The 27297-nt window shown below is 47.4% G+C and overlaps 8 protein-coding genes across 8 annotated transcripts; 2 read left to right on the top strand and 6 right to left on the bottom strand.

Annotated features, from left to right (window-relative positions):
- Positions 1-1136: 1136 nt before the first annotated feature.
- On the bottom strand, positions 1137-2996 carry CTRU02_200617 (saponin hydrolase precursor; the record flags this gene model as incomplete). The annotated part of the gene is made up of 1 exon (XM_036718626.1): positions 1137-2996. The coding sequence occupies one exon, from the start codon at positions 2994-2996 to the stop codon at positions 1137-1139; it is 1860 nt and encodes a 619-aa protein (XP_036589626.1).
- A 2312-nt stretch (positions 2997-5308) lies between these two features.
- Positions 5309-8076, top strand: CTRU02_200616 (bacterial alpha-l-rhamnosidase domain protein; the record flags this gene model as incomplete). The annotated part of the gene is made up of 2 exons (XM_036718625.1): positions 5309-7111; positions 7171-8076. The coding sequence occupies 2 exons, from the start codon at positions 5309-5311 to the stop codon at positions 8074-8076; spliced, it is 2709 nt and encodes a 902-aa protein (XP_036589625.1).
- Positions 8077-9158: 1082 nt separating this feature from the next.
- CTRU02_200615 (uncharacterized protein) lies at positions 9159-9802 on the bottom strand (the record flags this gene model as incomplete). Its single annotated transcript, XM_036718624.1, has 2 exons — positions 9159-9617; positions 9695-9802. 2 exons carry the CDS (start codon positions 9800-9802, stop codon positions 9159-9161), a joined length of 567 nt encoding a protein of 188 aa, XP_036589624.1.
- Positions 9803-14961: 5159 nt separating this feature from the next.
- Positions 14962-15916, bottom strand: CTRU02_200614 (uncharacterized protein; the record flags this gene model as incomplete). The annotated part of the gene is made up of 7 exons (XM_036718622.1): positions 14962-15038; positions 15093-15174; positions 15238-15377; positions 15440-15569; positions 15622-15699; positions 15757-15843; positions 15896-15916. 7 exons carry the CDS (start codon positions 15914-15916, stop codon positions 14962-14964), a joined length of 615 nt encoding a protein of 204 aa, XP_036589622.1.
- A 638-nt stretch (positions 15917-16554) lies between these two features.
- Positions 16555-17405, top strand: CTRU02_200613 (yhl026c-like protein; the record flags this gene model as incomplete). The annotated part of the gene is made up of 2 exons (XM_036718621.1): positions 16555-16792; positions 16858-17405. 2 exons carry the CDS (start codon positions 16555-16557, stop codon positions 17403-17405), a joined length of 786 nt encoding a protein of 261 aa, XP_036589621.1.
- A 1100-nt stretch (positions 17406-18505) lies between these two features.
- Positions 18506-19817, bottom strand: CTRU02_200612 (extracellular exo-polygalacturonase; the record flags this gene model as incomplete). The annotated part of the gene is made up of 2 exons (XM_036718620.1): positions 18506-19618; positions 19701-19817. 2 exons carry the CDS (start codon positions 19815-19817, stop codon positions 18506-18508), a joined length of 1230 nt encoding a protein of 409 aa, XP_036589620.1.
- Positions 19818-21038: 1221 nt separating this feature from the next.
- Positions 21039-22866, bottom strand: CTRU02_200611 (ribosome assembly protein 4; the record flags this gene model as incomplete). The annotated part of the gene is made up of 2 exons (XM_036718619.1): positions 21039-22413; positions 22469-22866. The coding sequence occupies 2 exons, from the start codon at positions 22864-22866 to the stop codon at positions 21039-21041; spliced, it is 1773 nt and encodes a 590-aa protein (XP_036589619.1).
- Positions 22867-25666: 2800 nt separating this feature from the next.
- On the bottom strand, positions 25667-25792 carry CTRU02_200610 (uncharacterized protein; the record flags this gene model as incomplete). The annotated part of the gene is made up of 1 exon (XM_036718617.1): positions 25667-25792. The coding sequence occupies one exon, from the start codon at positions 25790-25792 to the stop codon at positions 25667-25669; it is 126 nt and encodes a 41-aa protein (XP_036589617.1).
- Between the last annotated feature and the right edge of the window lie 1505 nt (positions 25793-27297).

Below are 27297 nucleotides of genomic sequence, written 5' to 3'. Positions count from 1 at the left end.
GAAAAGAGAAAACACAACTCGAAAAAAATGCGGCTGATAATTCTTTTCCCTTTTTACTTGGCGATGATCGGCTTGCATTACCACGAAACTTCCGACAGATGCCGAGAAGCCATCGGCGGCATCCGGACAGAATGTGTTTACCACGCCATGTAAATCAAATCCGCCGTTTTCCGACAGACCAACACTAGCTGAGTTGAGAGCCACGGCCAAGGACCGAAAAAGGACTGCTTGCGCCAAACTCTTCGCAGCAAGACCCCGTCTTTGCTTGTTCGTATTCGGAGACTCCCCCATACCCCGAGCTTACACACGGGATGTTCCATCCGGGGGGGATGGGGACCCCGCAAACACTACATGGGCTAATGGCGGCCCTTGGGGGGGGGGGAACAAAGATTCCCGACGAGGACGACTGTTCTCCAGGAATCGTCTTAGTTGCGGGGTATTATCATGTGTCACCACATGATGGTTGTTAATATGGTTAGATGGTTGTTGATTGTTGTTCTGATGTGGTATTGGTTCAAAGTAACCCCACCAGAGTGGAAGGAACATGCGCGACTCGCGTATTTGCGTATACGGATGTTTCCTATTGGTTTCTCACTGTTGAACCAGACTAGCGTTGAAGTCATCACCAAAACTGGCAAAAAGTTCTGCTAGGTCTTTCCTTTTGAATGAATTTTAGGAATCTGGAGCGCGGTATGCTAATCATGGGCTCATGTTAACCATCCTTAGAGAGTGGCGGAGTGGGGTTTTGTGGCCAGGTGAAAGGATTGAGTAGCATTATCGGCGTAGAAAGACCGTTCTCCCATGGAGTTTGTAGTTCTCCCACTTATCCTCCTGCCAAGACGGCTATGCTCTTGGTTTGGCTTGGAAAGGTAGATTAGAAGAGCTTGTCTTTCACAGATATTCTTGATTCTGCTTACCTAGGTGCTGAGCCTCTCTCGGATTCCCGGCGGCCATCGGGGAAGTCTGTCAGGTCCAAGCTAACACGTTCGAATCAGACAACCCGAAATCGAGGCTACGAATAGCAGAGCAGTAACAGCAGAATGAAAAGGAATAAGTTATGTAATGAAGAACGTAAATTATGTATCTACTCGGACCACGTCCATCTTGGCCCCTAACAAAATTAAGTAACTGAGTAATTAAGAACCATTAGCCGGCTGCGTGTACTCAACACCGTCAATCGTAGTAGTCAAAGTGCCATTGGCGTTAAAGACGTTCAGCTCAGCATCAATAATCAGGTGGAAACCACCGGGGCCGGTCTTCTTCGTCGCGTTCACGACTCCAGTCTGAACGATGTCGGAAACCCAGTCCACCTGGTTGGTCCAGAAGTTGGGCAGCAAAATCTTGACGGTCACGTCCTCGTGGCCGTTCAAGATGTGGTCGCCGTCGTCGGAGAAGTCGGTGTAGTTGACTGACACGCTGCCCAGGCCGCTGACGCTGGTTGCGTCGGGGGTGATGACAACGTCCGCAGAGCCAGAGACCTTGCCACGAAGAGTGTAGTTGCCGGGCTTCACCCCAAAAGAATCCGGGGTGGATGCGCCGGGGGGGAAAGGGGTAGCCCACGGAATCTGGTCGGGAACCTTGTACACCGGAGCAGGGCTGGTGGGCTTGCGGCTGGTGCGGTGAGCCAGCATGATTCGGTACTCTCGTCCTCCCTGGGCAGTAGACTTGGGACAGGGGAGCGGGTTAACTCCACCGCACGAAGGGGAAACGACAAGGGCCTGCCAGAAGACGATCTTTGTATTGTCGTGAGAGAAAGCAGGATCCGCACGGCCGTTCCAGTTCGGGTCGTTGACGGCGCCATTGCTGCCATCGCCCGCGGCGTTGATCTGCTGACCATAGTAATCCCCGCGATCGCCGTAGCGATCGATCAGGATGGGCTGGAAAAATCGCCGGGGTCCGTTGTTGCGCGTGGAGGACGCGACGGTCACCGCGACGAGGTCGATGAGCGGGGGAATTCCACGCATGCCTGACATCCACATCTGGCGGTCCGTACCACGAGTGTCCATGGCGATGAACCAATCGTTGTCGGCTGAGAAGGCCATGGGATCCGTGTACTCGGGGTGGCTGGTCAGTCTGCGGACGACACCCGTCTCGACGTGCACAGCAAAGACATCAATATTGTTGGACTCGCGGGGGTTGCCAATGTACGTGATCTCATCACCATTGCCGCTGAAACCGCGCAGCTCGCCAACGTTGATGGTGTCATCACGGATCGTCAGTTCTGTACCGTTGACAACGTATGGCTCGTAACGAGTAGGGTCGACAAGGAGGTTCACATCAACCAAGTCGTATCGCGGAGCAAGGGGCTCTCCGACGGTAGGCTTGGCATTGAACTCAAGACGCCCAAAGTAAGCAAACTGGCCGCCATTGTTGGTAAAGGAGCTCCAGCCCATATGGACATCGTCGGGGTGGAGGCGAATCTCACGTGGGCTGCCACCTTTGCCGGACCCATCCACCGCAGTATTCCAGTGAATTGGATAAATGTGCGTGTTGTTCGGGGTGCATGTGTTACTTTCCAGAAGCTCGCCGCCGCAGTCGAGGATGTTGTGGCCCCAAAGAGCCTTGGTACCGCTTCTGAAGACGTGAGGGTAGTCTCGCTGGGGGTCTAGGGAGACGGCATTGGCGGCAGGGACGCCGCAGCTGAGGCACTTCCAAGGGTCACCAGAAGTGAAGTTGGTACCGTCAGCCTTGATAAGAATGAGCTGCTCGCCGGCGTAGATACTGCCCGCTGCGCCGCCGACGAATTCGACATTGACAACAACGTTGTTGCCGTCAGGGGTGAAGTCTCCTGACTGGAATTCGCCTACGGCTTTGGCGATACAGCCAGTGCCACGAGGGTTGATTTCCGTTGTACAGGCACCCTGATCGTTGCTGGGAGCGACGGGAGGGAGTGGGAGCTCAACAATCTGAAAAGCTTCCGGCGCAGGAGGCGACGGCACGGACTGCGCGGTTGAGATGGTGGCGCCCAAAGCCAGCACGATGGCAGTTGAGAGCATTGTGGAGGAGTGAACTGGCTACAACAGCGAGGCGTGTCGGGAGATGGTCGTCTGAGGGCAGCCTGGTTGAAAGCATTCTCATAGTCAGGGCAGACTAGCGGTCTTTATAGTATTTTCGACAATGTAGTACTCTATGATTATACTCTTGTCTTCAGCTTCAACATTGACAGCTAGTCAGCCCCGGAAGTGCCGATTAAAACTGGGGATACGAAAATACGGCATACGAATATACGCTAAATTGCTACCCAAGATCCTGTCAAATGAAATGCGGGTAGTTGTAAATAAAGCTCGGATTCACAGGAACCACCACTAGTACTTCTATGAAGATCGGTGGTGATGGAAGGTAACAAGCGCTGAAAGAACTGCGCCTTGGCTAACGGGGTTGCTCTACTGAGATTGGGATTCGAAGCGAACACTAAGAAGGATGCCAAGGTGACGGGTGCATTAAGCTAGGCCAAACATGGTGCTGGTGATAGAAGGAAACCTGCCAATTGCCAGTTATAATAGATATTAGTTTACCATCTATAGAAGCATGGTGCCTCTGAAAGTACTAGGGGATTTGACCAGAAGACTGGTAATGACCGATGACGTTGCCGCATAGAGGTTGCTACAACAAACCACCCATGCATCCCTCGGCAAACAATTTTGCGGGGTGAGTATTTGTGAAGATGGCTGTGCTGCAAATCTCATTGCGCCCTGGGGCCCCTAAGCGAGAGTCCCCATAGTGCGATCCAATGCATGATAGTGTATGAGTGAACCGTTCAGTGGATCTGCTTTACCCACCGAGTCTATATGACAGGACTCACTGGACTGGAACGAGCCACAGGAATGACGTTGAGACTATTTCCGATTTCAGATCAGATCAAAATAGGAAATTTATCAATGGTTGAAAACTCCATGATTGTTACCTTTCACAAATCCATGCCATCCCCTGCATTTTCGTCCAAGTTGCTACTCCTCTTTCAGATCTAGGTGCATGCATATAATGTAGTTTTGGCGTTGGATACGGCAATATCAGGCATTCCTTTGCACTTTGCCAAATGACCCTGAACTTCAGCCGAGCTGTAGTAATTCGAAGTTAACGGCTGATTACCTCCATCCTCAAATAGTACGAGGCGTACTAGACAAGTTCTGACAAGGTTGATGCAAGGATGTTATGAGAACACTGGCTAAGCTTAACCTGAAAGTGTAAGTTCGCAAGTCAGATATCCTAATAAAGCCCATAAATGTATAGACTCTCTGGTCCCTAGAGTCTTCATCAACAGATACCTTGCCATCCAACTACTTCACCGTTGACTTCCCGGATCCGTACTTTCGGCTACAGATGGTCTTTCTTCGATTAATCAAGCTCGTTCTATATTTGGGTAGATAGTATGTGATCAACATTTATCTGGATAAACATGACGATGAAGGTTGATATGCCGAGGTATTTGTGTCCTATTACTCTGAAGATTAAATTAACACCTGTGCCTTGCATTGTGCATGTTGAGAACCAAATACCCCACACTAAGCTCATTCTATATCGTATAACCCAGGTCCCTCAACTTGGCAGGCTCCAGGTGAGGTTTTCCAACCTAAATCGGCAGGTGGTTGATAAAATAAGTAACCAAGGTAGGCTTGTTTACTAGTATCAAATGACACCAAACTGGCTGCATGCGACCAGATTTTATTTGGATCCATAGAGTAACCAGACTTGAAAGAAATCAATATTAGCGGCTTAGACTATGCTTCTAAACCAGTAAACATATTTTGAGATCCAAATGTTTTCTATTCCATGGCAAATAAGCATAACTTGGTATCACATATTGGCTGCTAGATCGCATCGTTCTCCAAAGTTATTCAATACTAAAAATGTCGGACTTTCTCCATTGTTACTTTTCTACAAGATCCAAATCCCCATAAAAATACCGACAACGGCAACTCAGCTTTTGCCCCGCTCCGAGATCCTAGAGGAACGACTCCGCATTTATACGGAATACGTACGGATACGGGTGGATACCACTAGCTCAGCGTTGCATCTGCATGTCCGGCCCAGGTGCCCTCCAAGTAGATCATTCTGTTACGTTGGGGGTCAAAGATGCTCGGTACTATTGCTTTGAACAACCCGAGGACATCATGCATCTCAAGACATGGTGCAATGCGCACCGAGGGTTGAGGGGTTTGGCAGCTTATTTTCCGCATGAAAACGCACATGTCCCAATCGGTATTCACCAAGGCCAACAACTCCTCCAATATCTCATCTTAGCTAGCTAGGTAATCAATTTCTCGAACCCCTTCTGATGTTGTGCTAACTGTTGGCACAGTGACAAATCATGGCTGCGGTAACTGATGTCCAGTTTGAGCACTACCATCCCCCAAACACGATTGGGGTGCATGAGACTACTCCAAGACTGTCATGGAAGATCAGTAATTCCCCCTCCAACTTCAGGCAGTCCGGATATGAAGTCGAGCTGTCCGAACATGAGGCTCTCAAGGGACAGCAACATGTAGCGACGGCCAAAATAGTTTCTTCACAGTCCACCTTAGTTCCCTGGCCTTTTGAGAAACCACTGCAATCTCGCCAGAAGATCTCGGTCCGAGTCAGAGCATGGGATGAGTCTCATCAGACAACTCCTTGGAGCGAGCCATCTTCCTTGGAAGTAGGACTTCTAGACAGACAAGAGTGGCAGTGCAAGCGTATTGCAGCCCCTTGGGGCCCAGGCACTTCAGCACCTGATCCCGAGCAACTCTTCCGTAAAGAGTTCTCAACCAGTGGCCCTGTGGCACAGGCTCGCCTTTTCATCACAGCTCAAGGTGTCTATGAGGCAGAGATCAATGGGCAAAGAGTTGGCGACTATTTTCTCGCTCCGGGTTGGACCACGTATGAGGGGAGGCTGCAGTATCAAACGTACGATGTCACTGCTCTCATATCCAAAGACGACCCGAGCAACTGTATTGGAGTTCGAGTTGCGGAAGGCTGGTTCTCAGGCCGCATTGGATTCGCGGGTGGCCATCGCAATATCTGGGGCCCTCATACGGCCTTGATCGCTCAGTTGGAACTCACGTTCGAAGACGGTCACACGGAAACAATAGGTTCTGATGGATCCTGGCATGTCACCAAGGGGCCCATAAGACTTGCCGAGATCTACGACGGAGAGAAATACGACGCCACACTTGAGATCCCTGGCTGGTCTTTGCCTAACAACAACAAAGGTTTTGGTGATGCCCAATGGGATCCAGTTCTGGTGTTGCCTTTCTTGCCAGAGTCTACTGCGTTGACCTCTGGGTACGGAGAACCGGTCAGAAGAATAGAAATTGTCAAGCCCGTCGAGAAAATCACGACACCATCCGGCAAGACTATTCTTGACTTTGGACAGAACCTGGTAGGATACCTCAGGTTGACGAACATCAAAGGCCCTCGCGGTCATAAAATCATCCTTTCACACGCCGAGGTCCTGGAGAACGGCGAGCTGGGAACCCGGCCGCTAAGAATCTGCAAGGCCGTCGACGAGTACACCCTCAAGGGTGCAGCTGAAGGCGAACATTACGAACCTCGATTTACCTTCCACGGGTTCAGATACGCCCAAATCGAGGGATGGCATGGCGAAGGTGACCTCATGTCTTCGGTTGAAGCAGTTGTATGCCACACGGACATGAAGCCTGTTGGATCTTTCTCATGCTCAGACGAACTGCTCAACAAACTTTATCAAAACATAACCTGGGGTATGCGCGGGAACTTCCTCTCGGTACCAACCGACTGTCCTCAGCGAGACGAGAGATTGGGTTGGTCTGGTGACCTAGCGTTGTTCGCGCCGACAGCCTCGCTTATATACGACTGCTACGGAATGCTGAAGAACTGGCTCATCGACCTGGAGTACGACCAGGGTGTTCTTAATGGCGTGCCTCCCATGGTCAGTCCGAACTCGACGCTGCCGGACCCGATCTGGTGCAGGCGAATCCCATGCGCAATCTGGCATGACGTGACGATTCTTGGACCTTGGGCGTTGTACCAGGAGACTGGCGACAAGTCCATCTTGGCTCAACAATACAACAGCATGTTGACTTGGATGAAGGTGTTGCCGAGAAACAAGTCTGGGGCGACGCATCTGTGGGATCCCGTTGTATTCCAGCTTGGGGTACGTATCGAATGTTTAAATCCTTAACGTCAGAAACATTGCTAACTCATTGGAATCAGGACTGGCTTGATCCAGCTGCTCCCCCAAATGCGCCCTGGAAATCACCTACGGACGCAAGGATGGTCGCCAACATGTTCCTCATTCAAAGTCTCAACCTGATTGCTCGTATATCGGGTATTCTAGGTCAAGATGCTAAGAAGGCTGAATTCGAGCAAGAGGCAGAGGCTGCAAAGGCCCAGTTCCATGAAGAATATGTCACTCAAAATGGACGAGTTGTCTCGGACACGCAAGCAGCGTATGCTTTGGCTATTTGTCTGGACATTCTAACTCCTTCTCAAAGAGAACGCGCGGGCACACGACTGGTTGAGTTGGTACGGAAGAACAACTTCAAAATCGCAACTGGCTTTGCTGGCACGCCGTTCGTTTGCGAGGCGCTGTTCGCTACAGGAAACGTCCAGGTCGCATACCGCATGTTGTTGGAGAAGGAATGCCCCTCCTGGTTGTATCCGATCACGATGGGCGCGACGACTGTTTGGGAGAGGTGGGATGCAATGTTGCCGGACGGCAGTATCAACCCGGGTGAAATGACCTCGTTCAACCACTACGCTTTTGGAGCCATTGCCAGGTTCCTCTTTGAAAGAGTTTCTGGTCTTCAGCGGCTCGAGCCAGGTTGGGCCAAGTGTCGGGTTGCACCAATTATCGGAGCGGAGTTCTCGCATGCTTCTGCGTCTCATCTCACTCGTTATGGAAATATAGATTGCTCGTGGCAAACGACAAAGAATGAACAGGGAGGTGAGATTCTGAATCTCAAGGTTTCCCTCCCGTACGGTGTCACTGCGGAAATCATTCTACCTAACGAGGCAAGCGAGAAGACGGAAGTTACTGGACCAGGAGAATGGACGTTCCAGACGGAGATCAAGAGAGACTATGAATGGCCTGTTTTGCCACTGCCACCGAAGTCTTAGATGTCATATGACAGGTAGACGATAATGTTGAAACATAATTGTTGCTATAGGACGGAGAGGTTATCATCGATAAATTGCAATGACACTACTCGGCGGTGCAAGTTTTGATCTGAAAAAGGATAAAACATGATGATACCGTAGTTTGTCAGACCCAGGTTCCCGTTTGGGAGTTTCATGATCCTGAGCTTATGTACTTCTGGTTTTAAACGTACCATTTCTTAAGAGCGTTGATGGCACATAACAAAAGTGCGAAATTCAGAAGCATAAACTGGACATGAAGGTAGCGACAAAAAGAAAGTGAAATATGCAAGCATGAATGAACCCTTGGCATCTATCCTTCAATCGGTCATGCAAGGCAAGTACCAAGAACCTTATTCTCTTAGTGAACGCGAGCAGCTATTCACGAGGAGAATCTGCACATACGAGAAACGGACCGCCCCCGACAAGAAATAATCCGAGGCAACTTTGATAACTGAAGGTCTAACCTACGTAGCAGATGAAAGTTAATCAAGAGGAACCAGAGATTGGACCAAATCCAGAAATCTGAACGCCGCCCCATGGCTAGAGAGCTATACTAAATCAAATTAGCTTTCTCATGCTTTAATGCAACCCATGTTCAGACATTGACAGGTGTTTGTAGGACCGAAACCTAAGCGGAGAGTCACTTGGCGTGGAACCACTGAATCGACAGCGCAACTTTAATGCAACTTCATATGTTTTGCAGGAAGATTTGGATATCGAGTGGTAGTGAAATTTTGACACGACCGTTAAGTCAATGGTGAAGGCGCATCAGCGACTGTCCCGATATTGCGTGCCTCCAACTTCGAAACAGGAGTCTTCCAAGGTTATATATTTCTGTTCATCTTGAAATGTCTTTTGATATCGTCTTCGAGAGCTCAGCTCTTGTGATCAACAGAAATACAGGCATAAACACGCCAACATCCAAATTGTGGCCTCCTGGTATCATGTTTGCGTGGGAGAGCAAGACCCCAGCTTGCTCTCATCGCATGTTTTCTCGAACCATTTTCCAAAACCACCAGAAAAAGAAAACTCCGCGAAAAAGAAAAGAAAAAATCAACCCATCAAGAAACCGGCCCGTTCAGACCCCCGCGATCACCATGATCCGGGTCATCGGGCCTGTAGACACCATGTTTTACCTTACGATACCGCCACTTACTGATTGCCCGCTTCGGACTCATTGCCTTTTTGAACTTGGTCCATGTGCCCTCCTGTTTCATTCTTGGCGGCAGTTCATACTCGCAATCCTCGAAAGGGTTTTCCTCGTGATTTCGCTCTCCTTCTCCGTGTCCGTTCATTTCTCTCGAGTCCTCGCCAAACGGGTTTCCTTCAGAGTAAGAGTAGTCATCGTCGTCGAACGGACTCGGCGTTCGCCGGCGGTATGTGGGGCTGCGAAGAGACGGCGTCGCTGATCGCGGGAACCAAGAAAATCTGCGTTGGGCATCGTGTGCCGGAGGCGTCGGCTCTGGTATGATTGTTGTTGTCATTGACGTGTTGATGGTGTGCCTCCTAGTGTTGGGCGGCTAGATCGGCAAAAGAGGATCAGTCAGGGCTGTTCGGTGCAGAATGTTGGGTAGTTTTGGGCCAATGCGCTGCTTACTGATGCAGATATTTGGGCCTCAGAAAAGGCGGTGCTTTTCTCGTCAATATCCATGGAATCTCTCTTTGTTTTTTCGTCAAGATCACACTCGTAACCGTCCACAATCATGGCCCTGTCGTATATGACGAGAAAAAACAGGTGCTGTTGTTTCGTCCAGCGGATAATGTTCAGCCGTGATGACTGTCGTTAATCTCGTTCTTATTCTGCGCGCTTTAAACGGGTCGTAGCTTAGTTTTCTCTTCTTTTTTGCCTCCTTATGTCACGGTGGCTCTAAGTGGAACAAAAGCTGGGGGCGGGGGAAAGGGGGCGCAAGCGGGTATGGCCAGCCACATATATATGTATGCAGCACGACGATTGTTTCACAGGCAGACGAGTCATTGGCCTTGCTTGCTGGGTTTTTGTTTGGTATTTTTCGTTCAATGTTGAGTACTTTAAACAAGTGTGGTCAGCATATCGGACGGATCCTGTTCCGCTCGTGGACACAGAAGAAAAGGAGAGCGAGGCTTGGCTCAACCACTTGTTGTTTCTCCTCACATCAAACATGAGACGCAGAGTAATAACCGTTGAGGCGTCGTGGAACGGGACTGGACCATTTTACGCCGTGGCTTCGTTGTCTCTGTTTCCATGCACTAAGAAGTGATTGGTAGGTCGAGGTTATCCAGGGGCTCATTCAGGGGAAAATCCATGTTGAAAGATGAATGTTGGCAATGGGCGGTCGGCGCGGAAGAGATCCACCACAGCCGTTGTATCTGGGATAGCCCTATCCGTACTAGAGGCGATCAGTCACCTCTCTGCGGGGCTTTCCACCCAGCATGCATGGGCAACCCATCTAAAAAGCTTGGTGGCGGCCGTGTGCCGATCCCGAAATGCGCTGGCAGTTGTGGTTCTTGCGCTCGCATGCATCCTCAGCACCCAGGAACCAGGACCATCGTGGCATATGGTTCTGGCTTTTACTGCCTGTCTCAATTCTTGATCTGGCCGCCCTTTCGCATGAACAACTCTAAACTGGGTAGCATGCTGTTGATGCTGCACAGCCACGATTAGCTGAAACTCAAGCCTGGATACCATTCACTCATCACACAACTGATCCTTTCTCTTTTCAAGTTGGTTATCTGACAAAAAGGTCGTGCGCCAACACATGGGTAATGACATACATCAGCTTGATGGACGGTGGCAAGCCAGACTGTGCACCTGGCATTGCCCTACACGATCACGTTGAGCTCGGATGGGAATCGATTATGGGAATCTGTGGCTCTCCGGCAGTTCCGCTATTAGTCTGTGCGTCAAAATAATCCCACTCGTAGAGCGGTGACGAGGATCACGGGCCACATATTTTATGTTTTTGCGCATATACCATTCAATAGATGGCCTGCTAGTGCGCTTTTTAGTTACTATCGCTTGACCATCCCTTGTCTTGTATTTTCTGCTGGCCTCACAAACTGATGACTGAGGAGGGTGTGGTCAAGGCGACCATTGGGGGGGGGGGATAACCTGACCAATTACCCACTTATTTTGTGATTTGTGGGGCTACCCTGAGATCAGCTGACCATGGTCAGCTAGTTAGCTATGGTCAGGTTGAAATTCCTTAGCGCGGTTTGAAACCTCACCCTTGACATACTTTTTGTAAGAACATACGACATTTAAACGCTTCCAAATCCGTTCCGAATCGATTTACAATGGCTCTTCAATCGATTGAAAATCTCTTCCCTCGCCTAGAGGGAATAAGTCCTCTATTAGAACCTACTAGTCTTGATGCAGAAGCTGAAGAAGACTTAAATCTTTACTATCAACTACCAGCCCAGGCCCAGTCTGGCTTACCAGTAAATGAGGAGGTAGGGATATATAAGAACGACTTTGGAATTAGTTCTAAATCGATTCAGGATCAACTCGAAACCGATTCAGAAATACCTCCAACACTTGTTTCATCAGAGGCAACCCGTTCTGGGCATAATAGCCTCAGGGATGTTCATGTACTTGCTCAAAAAGTAATCTTTCTACCTACATTTATAGAATATCCAGAAACAAGTAAGAATGGAGTCCTTTATGTTATTAATATAAAGACTTTAAATAAGGAGGATATTAAATCGCCTTGGAGAATGGTAAACGAACTACTTTTGAATCGATCCGGGATCGATCCCGAACTACTTCAGAACTAATTACATCACAGATTCAGTACAACCATGCCCGGCAATTCCCACCAAAACGGACGACTTCAGCATTCCTTCAAAATGCTATTTGTTTACGTTCAACTTACACTTGTACAGGTGGAAAGGCATGCTCTTATTTCGATCAGAATCTTCCATGCTGGAAGCATCAGAAAGTTACCCCAGAAATCTTGCAAAGTATTGAAGCATTACGAACAGAGGTACTACAGTATGATCTCAAACGGAAAGCAGTTTCGTAAGCATTCAGAATCGATTCCGAACGGGTTCGGAACCCTTTTAGAAATAATATACTAATACTTATAAATAGATGGGCACAAGCACAGATAAAACGTTTCCAACAACATACCGCCTGCCGACCGTTTACAGAAAGATGTAGTCTTGAAGTAGTTAATACAGAGTATGGGGTAAGAAGCCTTTCTGAATGGATTGGGAATCAATTTGGAACTGATTCGGAATCACTTTAGTATATTCCAGGAACTTCCCAGATCACAGCCCGCTGCATCTGCTGGTCACAAAGTCTCCAAGGAGAAAACCATTATATTGGCTTTCCTCCAATCGAATTCCAGCTATATTTACCTCTAATCAAAACTATACTTCAAGGGGGAAGTATAGAAGAAAGCTCCCCTACTGATAGCTGTTATCTTTTTGCTAGCAATAAGAGGAGAATTACACGATGCGGTAAGTAAATTAGTATCGAATCGAATCCAAATGGGTTCCCAACTGATTCTGAATCAATCTAGACGCTAATCATATCGTTCCTGAAACAATTCTTCAAATTACGTGTTCAGTAAAATGGAACTTCTGGGTCCCGCTTGATCTAGAAGCTACCCCAGTTATTCTTCTAACTTCTCATGGGGTCCATTTACATCCACCACCACCACCAGTTAGAGCCCCAGCTGGTATTATATCTGGGCTGCAACAGGTAGTCCAGAAGATCAATCAACCTAGAACGGGGTTAAGTGAGAATCCTTTTAGAATCGTTTCCGAACCGATTCAGAACTAATCCAGTACTGATTCTAGATGCATTCCTACAATCTCGCGAACTTCAGGAATTCTGTGATACTTATAATAGCCAGACTATTACAAGCGTTCATCAAAGTCTAGCAAATACAGACTTCTTACGCTCAATTATCCGTAAACAAGAAGCAATTAGCTTTCCAGCAGGCTGTTCACGTCTAGCGATTTGGTATGAATACCAGTATGCTCAAACTAGGCGTCAAATTCGGGTATGAAGTGATTCTGAATCGGTTCTGAGCGGGTTCAATACTAATTTACTTATAGTATATTCAGTACTTTAATGATGACGGCAATACATACCTATGTATTGTATTTCATGCAGAGCAAGCTGAATTATGGAAGAAAGAGGCTTTTAATACTTTCCAGGTAGATACAAACTATAAACATCTAGCTGGAAAGGAGGAAGTTGAGGTTATTTGGGGATGGTATAATTCGATATCTTCGAAAGGTGCGTAATCGCTTCTAAATCGATTTAGAACGGATTCTTAACAGATTCCTAACTATTTTAGCAATTCCACTTATCCGAGTTTTTACCAATTCTGAAAGTACAGAAATGTATCAGCAGATGTATACAATTGTGTTTAAACTACTTTATAAGAAATTTGGATATAAAGTCAAGTGGAAACACCTTCATGGTAGGGGTCTACTAGGTATTACAGTTGATCAAGACCATAAAAACCTTATTGGTATGGGTTCTTAATAGTTTCTAAACCGATTCAGAACCGATTTATAACTAATTATCTAGGGTTTGGGAAATATCTATCTCTGGAATGTGACCCAGAGCATAGACCATGGGCATGGCAGGTTGAACGCTCTGTACGCTTCTGTTTAATTCATTTCCAACGAGGGATTGAGGCATACTGTACAGAAGACCGTAGCCCTGACTCTCTATGGAATCAAATGCGCAGCCTACTATTCTGCCGTTCCTCAGAAGACTACTTCGCTTTATGTCAGGCATTTGAGAGTAAGGATCAATTCTATATCGCTTCCGAATCGCTTCAGAATCACTTGGGAACTAATTTACTTAGCTGAACCTCAAATAAAAGCATGGGCTCAACATAAAGCCCGAAAAACAATTGCAGCTGGACTTAATCAGAACTGCTCTAAAATCCCCTTATCAGATTGGAGTCAATTCATACCTAATACAAATACTGTTGAGGTTTTACATGAAGCCTCATATACTTGGAGTAATCGGTATTTACCATTACTTACATGTATCCAGAAGTAAGTTTGGAATCCCTTCTGAATTGATTCGGAATTGGTTTGGAATGCGTTGAGAACTAATTCAAAAGTACTTAGATGTGCAGAATACGATCGCCATCTTTTAGAGCAGGATACAGTGTTTACAACACTAGGAATCCGGCTTTCCTGGAAAGATGTTTCTATTATTGGCCGTTATAATACAGCTGCAAGCCGTTTACGTAAGTTAAAAATACTTTAATATTTATTAATAATTATTTCTAAATTATTTTAGAACTTAAACGCCAACGCCAGAGGGAATCCCGTGAGCAACTAGATAATGAACGTGTTGAAAGGCTTTTATCAACCCGACTCTTTACGTCTAGTCCCTCAAGGGGTACTAATTCAAGAAGTCCATCCTCAATTCCGAATCGATCCCGAAGTCTTTCAGAAGCGATTCGGAATCGATCCCCTCGTCTTTCCCATGCTTCATCTTCTGGGGTTATTAGGTCAAATACTCTCCAAAGAACATCTATTTCTAACTTAAGAAACGAAATCAGACAGGGACAACAAGATGACTTTGACTTACAGAAGCAAAGTCTAGAATTAGAAGAAAAGCGATTAGAATTAGAAGCAAGAAAACTTCTAGTTGAAAAACAGAAGCTTGAACTACAAGAAAAGGAACTAGAGTTAGCAGAGCGGCGGAGAAGGTTAGGACTTTGATAGCATATAGGATAGGTAGAGAATCGATTCTAAATCATTTCTGTATTGATTTAGAAATGCTTTTTTTTAAAAAAAGCTTAAAAACCGAACGCCCCGGGTATCTATAAAGAATTGATTCTAAAGCGGTTCCAAATCGGTCCCGAAAGAAGTCCCAAACTGGTTCCAAACCGATCCTGAATTGATTCAGGCCTCATCTTCTTCATCATCCTCAAAGCGGGCCCAGACCTCACATTCCTGATCGCGAAGGGCGGGAGGACATTCTGAATCGATTCGTAATTAGTTCTGAACTGCTTCAAGACTGATTCTAAACTTACTGGCATTGCGGGCAGTGGTGCAGTGGGTGCACTTGCCCTTGGCAGGGAAGCCGGCGGCGCGACGCATTTCGGCGAAGTTGATCTGTTGCAGAATCGATTCAGAATGGGTTCCAAAAGGATTCCGGATCGATTGAGAATCACTTACCACAGTTTGGTTGCCCCGCTTGCGCGTGGGCACGGCAAGAAGGGGGGGAGGGGTCTGCGCCTTCCGTTTCTTGGAAGGAGTCTGCAGCTCGCTGTCATCGCGAGCGCCGATGGCGATGCCGTGGATGCGGTCGTAGAATTCTATTCATAATCAGTTTAGAACTAGTTCAGAATCGGTACAGAATCAGTTCAGAATCACTTACCAGCTGCATCATCGTTCTCCTCGACGGAGTTCGCGCCGGACTTGCGGCTCTTAACCTTGGCCGGGACCCCGTCGAGCTTGTGCTTCTTGATGTGGTTCTTGAGGTTCGACTCGCTCGAGAACCGCTCCGTCTAATCGATTCGAAATTAGTTCTGAACTGATCCGGAACTGATTCTGAATTACCTTGGTGCACGTGATGCTGCTGGATCTACCACCCCAGCGGCAGTAGAGTTCGCCAGGGGCGAGCTTGACTTCGCCAGCCTGAATCGATTCAGAACTGTTTCTGAATCGTTGTGGAATCGCTTCTGAATCACTTACCTCGTTGAACTCGAAGGGAGGAAGATCCTCCATGCGGTGGTTCTTGCCGCCCTGGAGAAGACCTTCTTTGTAGGTCTTGTAATCGTCCTGATTCTGAATCAGTTCTGAATCGATCCTAAACCGATTCCATTGTACTTACAGAATCCTTGTATGAAGGCATGATGTCGGATTTCTGAACTGATTCGGAAGTAATTAGGAATCGGTGCGCCAGGGGGGGGGGGGGGGGCGCATACGATTTGAAAGGGTTACGGAGGGAAAAGGAAGCGAATCAGAATAGAATAGGGATTTAAATATTAATATGGGGTATGCACCCTAATCAGTAGTGGGACGCAATCAGTAACTGGTCCGTGCACCTGACCGATTAAAAATTCCATGGTCAGGTGGACCCACTTCACCTCAATACAGCCAATCATAAAATTGGTCAGATAGACCCATAATTCATTTAAATAAGTGGGTAATTGGTCAGGTTATCCCCCCCCCCCAATGGTCGCCTTGACCACACCCTCTGACTGAGTGACCAAAGGGAACAAAATTCGACCAACACTCCCTGGTCGGTCTGGAAATTAGTGGCCGATCATGAATCAGCCTCATCAAGGACCCCCTTAAAAGAAAAAAGCTTGCCGGACCCTGGCAACAACCCTTTTTTTTTCTGCCCCTTCTATTTCCAGTAATACTTCACAAGCAAGTTCGAAAAGTCTGTTTTGCTAAACGGTCTCGTTCTCCTCTGAGCATTGCAAGAAGTTCCCATCCCGTCTGTGAGTTGCGGCCCGCGCTCAATTTTTAAAAGTGCTGGATATCATGCCTTTCTGGAGGCAAATAGACGAAAAAGGTTCGGAGGGCATAACATCGCCTGGGGGTGTTCATGAGGGTAATGAGGGAGGTGACATCGAAGCTGGCGTTCGGGACCGTCAGAACACACATCAGGCAAAGCAACCCACGGATAGGATAACTGGCCACCAACTGTTTTACATTTTCGGACTCGATGGGGTCGGTGCCGCTGTTCTTTCAGGGGGCATAAACTTCGCCATTGCCTATGGTAAGCTTCAACTCCGAGGGGGAAAGCACAGCAACACTCATCATTAACGGTCAACTTCCTTGCAGGCATGTATTCAACCCAGAACCTGGACACCCACCCCATTCGTCTGTTTCAGCTGCCCAATACTCTTGCTGGGGACGCAGTGATCACTATAATCATCCAAACCCTGATTACGTGGTTCATCGAGCTTATTCTCGTTGGCCACGACTTGAGGAACGGCGCCATCCGGCCCATCGGTTTCGTCAAGGAGCCGGTTCGTCCTCTGCTACGATGGCTCATGCTTCTGCACCGAAACGAGACCGGAAGTCGTGTTGATGGTCCGCGATCAAAGCGCTGGGCGACTTTTGTCGCCGATCAAGCTGTTCGTGTCGGTTTAATTTTCGTCGTTGCCTTTTTCCTGCTCTGGCTACCGGCGATCGGGATCCTGACCTCTGTCGGTGAGCGTGGAACCGGAGACGACTGGGATTGGTACTTCCATCGCCAATGGGCTCCGCAGGTCTTCAAGGGCGTATTTGGAGGTCTACTCGCTCTTTTGACAACGCCAATCATTGCTTCCTTCTGGCTGGTCAGAGAGGGATGGCGACTGAAGAGAGAAGGTGCTGCGCCTAGCTGATCCCGGGATATGCTGGACAACCTGCAGGTGACAAAAATATCCCCGGGTAAAGTAGGCATGAACAACACCGCCAGCCCCCGCCCCGATACCGTAATAGTTTGTAGATCATCCTCGCGTGATCAAGGGTATTGGCTTTTGTCATTTTGGCCTCCAATGTGCACTTCCCGCCACCTCGGATAGGGCTTGACATGGCGAGTGTGGAGTAACGACCCTGAGGAGACCCTTTGTGTTTGGCTTGAAGCCAGAAATAACGTGGGAAATGGTTTGCCGGCAAGGCTCGGGCAATGACTTAACGAGACGATAGAGCATGAGCGGTTTAGAGGCGATTTACCAGCCGGACCACTGGACGACATGTCAAAAGGTTTTCACGACTTCTCATGATTCTGCCTCCCAAGAAAAGGCACTTGCGTATCAAAGATCTTAGTAATATTAATAATTCATTTAGTCCTGTTGTTTTGTGACAACCACCTGTCAAGTTACTCTCTTTAGGCATGCAGGAGGAGGACTATCTATGTGTGTTCACCTACTGAGATCGTCTAGGTTGCACAATGTCTCACCTTCGATCTGTATTTTTTTTTTTTTTAATCTTCAACAATTAATTGCCTTCTTTCATAGAGCTTTTGATCTTTTCTATCAAGGTCGCTTCGAGTCTGCTGTGCATCCTTTCAAAAAAGATTCAGCTCTGGGGTGTGCAGTCTTACAAGTTTCAACTCACGTCTTGCTCCTGAACAATCAAATGTATTTCGTAGATTTTGTGTCTCAGATGGTTATCCTACAGCCGTTTTGTGTTTCTTACTTCTTAGGCTAGTCTATCAACGACGTAAACGCTGTACTATTTGAATAACGCTCTTGTGATGATACATAAGCGGATGCTTACAACTCATCATGCGGTACGTTCTTGAGTATATCTTCCGCATTACTCTTTTATATTATGATTTTATGAGGCACTTTCTATGTGAAGGTCCCATACTATATAGTTCTTGAGCTGCTGCAGTCTCGTACCCATAAATGATAACATTAGACACCAAGGACAGCAAATTTGTTTTTTATTAACTCGAACAGAGCACAGAAATCTATTCCAGGTGCAGATATGAATGAAGCTAACCCGAAGCCCCAGGAGAACACGTCACACCAGTGACACCGCTAGAGTTCGCGCAAGCGACTGTGGCAGTCCCGCTACTTGGCTTAACCTTCCAGTCGACGAATTTGATGTTGCAAGATCCCTTGACAGGGCAGTTAATGTTTGCCGTCACCCCCTTATACTTGGGAGAAGTAGTTCCAGAAAAGTTCTTCACCGTGATGTCGGTTATCTGTGCAGTTGGCGGATTGGAAGTACAAAATTCTGCGGTTTCCCCATAGCAAGTCTGAACCTGGAACGCATAGTCGCTTTGGTCGACAACTACACCGTCCCAAGTGACGTTGCTCACAGTCGCGACGCCATGTGTACTCCCACCAGGGTACACCTTGATGCCCGCGGCCTTGGTTGACTTTTTCATGATTGCGTTGCCGATATACACGTTCTTGACAAAGTCTGTGCTGCCAGCGCTCTTGCCCAGGCTTCCGATGCTGAGGCCATGGCTACCAGAACAAGTGATGTTGCGAATTTCGACGAAGTTGGCACCGGCCTTTAACGCTACGCAGTCGTCGTCATTGTTTACTGTGATGTTTTGAAGCCTGACTTGAGACGCCGGGCCGATATCGAAGCCATCAGTGTTCTTGGGGAGGTTGGATGACTTGGAGAAGGCCGACAGCGAGATATCGGAAAACGCAACGTTTGTGGAACCTCCAGCCGCCGAAAGACCAAACGAAGGAGGATCCTTGACCGCAATTCCAGAAACCTCAATGTTTGACGATCCGGTAATGTACAGAAGAGTCGGGCGGTCGTATGTTTTGTCAGTTGCAAATTTGTCCCAGGAGCCTTGGCCGTTGCCGTCGATGACGCCTGCGCCGCTGAGGCTCCGGATTTTAGCGCCGTTAATGTTCTTGATGTTGATGATGGATTGCTTGCCGTTCCAGTAAGTGAAGTTTTCTGACACCTTCAGAGTGCCCTCGAGTTGGAAGTCGCAGTTGCTGCACCCTTCAAAGTTGAGCACTGAGCCGATAATGTAGGTGGTGCCTTTTGGAATAGTTATGGTGCCCCCATTGCCGCATTTCTTGAAGGCATCGACAATGGATGGTACATCGTCACTTGACGGAGAGTTTGCAGTTGTGGGCTGACAGATATCAGTGTCTCGTCATCATAGCTGAACCTCTTGCTGATCTATCTGAGGTATCTAGCATTCCAAAAAGACTCACAGTGCAAGACGCCCTCTGAAATACGCCTCCTGGGTTCCGGTCATGAGATGGCAGCAACGCATCGCCTGCCGCTACGCTGATGGCACAACTCAGTATAAGTGGTAGTAAGTAAACCATTTTTAGTTGTTGTTCGTCAAAAGGTTGCTCACATACGAGTTTTCTACTTCTGGGCTTGGTCCGGATTTTATTTTCTATTAAGCAGCAGCCAAGGGTCACGGAAGCACCTGCCGACGAAATGACACGTCAATAAGTAACCTTCTCTATCGGGTTAGAATTTGCATCTTTCTAGCTTGATTCAGCTCACTTGACAGAGCGGCGAAAAGCTGTCAACTTTGGGAACGGATAGAGGAGAACGAACGAAAGCTTGTCGAAGTGGGACCCTGTTTTTCGTCACTTGACAGAAAGGGAAATTAGAACTTCCTCCAATCACTTTCAAGCCGGTAATCCTACCCACAACCATTGATTGACAGCTGTGTGGTACTATACCCCAAACTTCTTGACTTTGCCCCTTTAATTTGTTCAGCTAGTCTGGAGAATGGTTGAATTAAGCTTTGGGCGTCCGTGGTCAAGCCATGCGACAAGAGAGACAGGATATCTGTCCTTGTGGGTCGCCGCATTCTCTGAACGCCGTGCGAAATGTTCACATTCTAGTGGTGTACTACCATGAGATTCATTACTGACGATGAATGTCTACGGTTTCTCTTGACCTGTATACTTTCAGGAAGTGATGCAACATCTGCCATTGCAAGCCTTTCACACCGTCGGTGCGGATCAAGCGGAAATTGGACCTTGTCCCTTTGTCGTATAAATCATTAACTTTATCATTTATTACTGTCCGGGGCCCTAGAAAGTTTCTTGTTCGGGTGCTTCCGTCTATTCCTATTACAGCGATACTTTTATTCTCCGTCTGAGGAACTCTTCCGTCTCTCATAGCCTGAAATAACAACCGCAATAAAGCTTTGATCTTTTGACCTATCGCAGTCATCTTGTTTCTACCAATGTGCGTGATAGATTATAGAAGTAATGATAAACTGCTGCTCTGATTCTTGCTTATGGTCTTGATTGAGTGTATGCTCTCTGTTATCCAGCTGTTTGTGTTGCATTGAGGACGAAATGTAGCGAACCAAAATATAGGGTATTAGATGCCGCATCAAAAATAGAAATGACTAGTGAACCTAAGAGACTTTGATTGGCTTCACTTTGCCCCTGGCAAAAATGACATCCAGGCGCACTTGATAGGAGAGGCAGCTCTACTGTTCGTGAACGCCGCTTCAACTAGTAAATGATGCTAAAGGAGGCAGCTACCCTTATAAAGGGCGTGTCTCTTCTGCCACTATATCATGCCTGAATCTCCCATACATTCAATACCCCAGAATCAGGTTTCCCATGATGGCCGTTCATACATCTCCCGAAAACTAAGTACTTCCCATCATGTGAAAATGTGGCTGAAGATACAAACCCAGTTTCTAATCTTGCCGAGTACATGACCTTACCCGTTGCGAGATCCGTCACATCTGCCCCGTCATCCGTCCGACTCGCAACCCATCGAAGGTCAGGTGAAATCGCCAAGGGCCACCCTTCACTGCCTCTTGCCGTATCGAAGTTGTAGCTATCCATAACACCTGTGTCGTAGTCCCAAATCGTCACAGTGCGTCCCCATATTGAAGCTATAATGCCTACGGTGGAAACTGCTAGCTGCAGTGGGTTCCTCCAATTATCCATCTCAAGCTTGGCAATACTTCGTAGGCTTTGAACATGCGTGACTCTCAAAGTCCCGTCCCTTGACATTGTTACAATCCTCTCTCCGTCTGCGGTGAACTCTGCATGCGTTACTTCGTCGGTGTGGCTCCTTACAACTCCGTATCCAGATCCCTTGGCGCTGTGAATGATCTCGACGCGATTCTTCACTCCTTTTACGGCCAATAACGATCCGTCAGGGCTGAATGAGAAGGCGCGTATGTCGTGCCATTGTAGAAAGAAGCGTCTCGTTGCAGGAGCAGGGCCCCGAGGAGTGTCGAAAACGTAGAGGGCTGGTTTTTGAAAATGAACAAAATCATGGGATAATGGGATTGGCTTCTGTTTGAGCAATGATTCGTCGGGGTGCTCCACCGTCAAGGCCATTACATCGCTCGATGGCGAGACCACCAGCTGGACTCCCTTGACCCCCTTGAGCTCTTTTTTCCGTTGGCCGGTGTTGGCGTCAAACAAGGCAACATCTTTGTGAAAATTGGAAACAGCAAATATTGCTGGATTTCCAGGCATAAACTTTATGTCCTGGGGCTCTTTCTCGAGATTCATAACTACCTTGCCAATGTGCTTGAAGTTGACAGCAGATGGTGCTGCAGGCAGGAGGTTTGGGGCCAGATATCTAGCATCAACTTCCGAATGCGGGCTTATGTTGGGCGGTGGTATTGAGGTTGAGCTGCCTGCCACCGATATCCGAGCTACTTCCAAGGTGGATGTGGTTCCCGACTGCTGCTCGCAAAATGATTTGAGCAAATCCAGAAAGCCGCCGATAGTGATGTTGTGGAGTTGCTGAATGCTAACAGATGAGCCATTGGGCCCATGCAACTGGCGGAGTAGCCTCGCATTTTGCTGAGACGATGTCTGTTCATTGAGCAGGTTTTGAATAGCCGTAATCTCATGGAGAATCGAACTTGCTTCATAAGGAGGCGACTCCCCATTTCGCTCTGCTCTTCGCAAATTGTTGACCCTATCCACATATCAATTAACATTGTGCTTCTGCAACCGTACTGATAAGAGCTTACAATTCCAGTGCAGTCACAGCCAGGTTCAAAGCCCTCCTACCAATGACAAGAAAAGATGCCAAGGCGGTGGCTTGCTCGGCCAGAGTTCTCAGGGCGTCGCGGCCATGTCGGCTCGGCTCTGAAAGAACCGATTCAATCTGCCTAATGTTTTCAATGCAGACATCGGGGACTCCCCGAATCATATGCAAAAGTCCATTTTCGCCTGCACACTCCCCCACGTCTCGTTCGAGCTTGAGTACCACATTTGGTAAACCAAGCAGCTCTTCAAGCAGCGGTGAGAGCTGGACTTTCGCATCCGGATAAGCGGCAATGAAATGACGCACTGTCTGACCAGCTGGTGCCAAAGTCAACTGTAGCCTTTGACATTCCGCAACTAACATATCCATTGGAAGGTCCATCACATAGGTTTCATTGCCGGAAAGAAAGAAAGTTTGATGCGTAAAGCACTAGGCTAGTGATTTGCGGCAGTTGAAGCACTTATGTGCAAGCCTGTGCAGGTGCCAAGTCCTTTTTGCGGGGTGCATCAGTCCAGGCAGCTGAATTTCGAATTAAATATGCCTGCGAGTTTCCAGGCTCTAAATGATGTCAGATTAGCGACTATCCCGAAAATCACCTGTTGCCCTGTGGCGCAGCCAGTGATTGGAAGGCTACTGGGCTCACGTTGCAATTGAGGTTAGCGCAGTAGCACCGAAATTTTCAAACTCCTGCTTCGACTGGGATATGTTCTGGGTCCATTTTCAAGAAAAAATGAAGATCTCATGAGCCAGAGCAGCTGGGGTTCAGAAGAAGAGTAACGATATCTTGGAAACCAGAATTATTGGTTTCGTGGTCTAATACTTAGTTGGGGAAATGAGAGCTGAGATGTGGATAAGCTGTTGTGATAGGTACATAAAATTTTATGCACCGGACGATATAACGAATCATCCACATCCTCGATAGTCTAGTGGTGAGGATATCGGCTTGTCACGCCGGGGACCGGGGTTCAATTCCCCGTCGAGGAGTTGCCTTTTGCTCTTTTTGACAAAAGTATTTTGCCGCCGATTCGAGAAGATTCATTTTGCAGATCTAACTCGATGTTAGTTTTAAATAAGCTGTAAACGTGTACGATGTTGTTGATCCACTAGGTCTAATATCAAAGGAAACAGATTTACAACCTACAGCATACGCTTCCAAAAAGACAAAGAATAGTACGACTGCAAATAATGATGCCAAGTATCGACTCAGAACAGCCAAAGCAATAAATAGCCTTCTGTCATGATTAAATTTCTACACTGTATGGCTATACCACATAGCAACCAGTTATGCCCGCCACAACAGTCTAGCACTGACCGTAGCCAGGTGCTGCAATCTCATGTTCATTATAATGGCGCGTTTCAAATATGGAACTGGAATCTTGTAGAGCATTGAAACTGGCGTATCTGGTATTACACGTTCATGTCGCCACCAAAACTCAATTGGCTACCTTAAGCGTACCTGCGACATCTAGAAGACTCCATGCTATCAAACATGTTTAGTGGATGTCTTTTATTCCAAGATCGTTTGGTTCAGTACATAGTTAGTGGTTTCATTTATAAGCTTGATAATTGAATCCGAAGAGGTCAGGGATTAAAAAGACAACCCATACATATCTGCGATAAACTGAGTATCTGGAGATATGTTCAAACAGTCGACTTATGACTAGCCAGCTCGTGAAGAGGGTTTACCGACGCTAAGCGTGACGAATTATTCCGCAGATCAAACAACAGCGATTATGTCACTTCAAAAGTGAAAATAGTGTGAGCCATACAATGTTTATTCTAGGTTCCTACGTGTATACCAAACCCATCAAATAAAATGGTAAAGAGTGAGACAGTATGAAGTAAAGAATAAAAGACCGATATAGGAGAAGACACCACGATCGATACACTTGTGATGCTCGTCCCATGTGATATTAAAAATCAGCTAACCAACGCTCTTGTCGAGCCACCGAACAACCTGTACGTGTATTCTGGTTCTCCATGGGCCGGACCTCTAGCGGAGTAGAAGCCTTGGACCTTGGTCAACCACCAGGTTAAACCCATCTCACTTATCCCAAGTAGCTCTTTCGAAATCGAAACCCTGAGGTTGTCGTCCAATTCTATAACCGCGCCCCGTCCACACCCAAAAAGGACACGGCTAGGCTGACTGTTTCTGAATTAGACCCGTTTGTATGGTAGAACTTTTTGAAGCTTGCTTACTCCGAAACAATGTATTGTAGTACCTGAGAGGACTCTATGGATATGGTCACTTAGAGCCCGTTGCAGAAGCAGGTGCCTTGGGAAGCAGGCACTTTGAGCAGTATGCGCTCGCTGAGGCCGGCTGCGGGTCACAGCGACACATCTTCGAAGGGTCCGCAAGAGCTGCAACGGCGGAGGCGGGGACAAGAGGAGCAGGCATTGTTGTTGTTGTTGGGATAGCTTGTTGAGAGAAAGAATAGATGTTAGAATGATAGGAGAAATGTATTGTAGCTTGTATTGCTTGAAAGAGAGGTATGGCTGGTGAACAAGAGGTTATTTGAAGGCGCAACTTACTGACTTATATATCATAGGGACGTCAAATTGTCAGTGAAAGCATTCGAGATTCAAACTTGCCGGCAGTCGAGATGTCCGAGGCTAATGCCCAAAGAGGAGCGCTACCAAGACGATGATAGGACCATGCGTCAAGCGCGGCTATGGCACGGGATGTAATGTTCTGCAAAGACCTGCACATGCGCTTTTTGGGAATAAAGTTGCACGAAAAGGGGGCTCCTCAGCCCTACAAGGCCTTGCTCGCAACCCACTTTACGCAGTTTGAGGAGGGTCACACCCGAGATGACGGCCTCTTTGCTTGAAAAGAAACCAATCACAGGAGGGTAGGGTTCGTTAGTGCTTTCGAAAGACTGTCACACTGTACGGTCCACCGTCGTAGGAAGGTATATCGAGAGCGGCGGCCGCCTTACTTTCTTGGAGGCCGTGGGGCGTTGGTGGATTACGGTACGGCTTGTGTGTAGAGTGGCAGGTCGTCCACCATTCGGTAGTGATGCAAGTAAGCTGGGACGCGCTTTATCCGTTGTAAGAGAAGAATGATTTTCAAGTCGACGAGACCCGCGAGATTATCACGGCTGGGGGTTTGACGAATCATGAACCTGCAAAGCTTGATGGCAAGGCTCAAATGCTCCGTTTGTACCGGTCGAGACGATTGCTAAGCAAGTATTTTTTCACGATTTTGCAAGGCTGACACGTCTGCCGAGTCCTTTCCCGGGTTTTCGGGTTCATTTTGAGGAACTAGATAAAACAATACGATCGAAGTTCCTGGCAGCTTGAGCATCTACTTCCGCAAAGGGAAAGTGTACGTTAACCATGAAGCTCATAGCAGACAAGGGTTAGAGACCAGATTGTTTACCGTATTAGGAAGTAGGATGTTCTTAGACCAAAGCCAAGACACGAGGTAGGGTTTCTATTCGTCCATTCCGTGGGGGCCGTAAGCAACTCTCGCTTGAAGGGACACATGGAGACTTTTTCCCCATTACCAGGACCTGGACCGCTGCATCATGGGGGCCGAATCGTTTGTAGGGTTGGAAGATCATGGTTCAGGCACAATCAAGGATCACTAGACTCAACCCCCGCTAACTGATATCGGAGTCCAATTGGGGCGATTCCGGTGACGCTAATTCCTCGACACTGAACATGGGCAGATAGATCTCCCAAAAGGAACAACAGTCGTTTTTTAAGCTCCATAATCCGTTGTAAAAAGTGCCCAGCCCTCTGGTGGAGCTGTTATTTGGGGTAATTTGCGCATGGGAAGCCTCACCAGAGTAAGCTGACCTATGGTGTTCAAGCCACAATCGCCACAGCCCCTTTTCGTTCAAGCGTCATTGTGCAGGTGTGGTCGTCCAAGGAAATTCTTCGTCATTCTTTTTGCAAATTTTACAGGCTTGCATACATAAAGACTCATCATGACCCAACTTCTATCTTAATGAGTACCTTGTTGCTTTCACCCAAGCAGGGTAAGGATATCATCATCACTTTTGTCTTCGGACACATCAACGGAGACTTTTTGCGTCAGGAAGTTCTTCAGTCCGACGTGTTTGTTTGAAAGCCTGGATACCAAATGGTATAATTTCACCTTTGCCATGATTAAAAGCATGAGAAATAACGCAGCAGGAAAAGGGTTAAAGATATCGCATAGCTATGAAACTCAAGCATCGGTATTGTTCCTGCACATTTTTTGCTTGCTGTATCGACCGCGACACTTTTCGCAAAGATGTGGGTTTTACTAGAGTTTTGCATGTTTGTCGCAAGATCTTACAGTCTTTTGTGTTTCTGTGGTTGAGACTCAGATGGTAGATAATATGCCATTCCAAAACTGCTCAAAATTGAATCTGGCAGCAAGTCATACAATCCTGGAAATGAAGCATGAAAACGAAACATCCTGTTGCTGGTGTATTTTTTATAGGCTCAACCTGTTAACACATGACTGCGAGTAGAAATGGGTACTAACACGACCACAAATACCTGGCAACCTCACAAATCATGAACAGGCTTTGGTATTTAGAAGGCCCGTAAATTCACAGTGATGTAACAGCCCAATAATGGGGTCACGTTTCTCCTTGAACGTCTCTTATGGGAACAGAGGCTGTAAGTCATCAGATTGTCTCTACTTATTCACCTTTAAGATACATACTTTGCACACTTTCGAATGCGAAAGGGCGCGAGATGCTGCCACCCATCGTTGCTTGCTGTGTTTTCCTCACGTTCATCTGTATGATTTATTTAGATGAGATTTCGGATGTAGTTGAAACATTGTTTTGACAGAAGTCTACGAAACGTTGC

This window comes from Colletotrichum truncatum (genome assembly GCF_014235925.2).
Source record: "Colletotrichum truncatum strain CMES1059 chromosome Unknown Contig_0001, whole genome shotgun sequence".
Classification (NCBI taxonomy): Eukaryota; Fungi; Ascomycota; class Sordariomycetes; order Glomerellales; family Glomerellaceae; genus Colletotrichum; species Colletotrichum truncatum.
The sequence above is the reverse complement of the archived record's forward strand: the minus strand, read 5'-3'. Positions and strand labels throughout refer to the sequence as shown.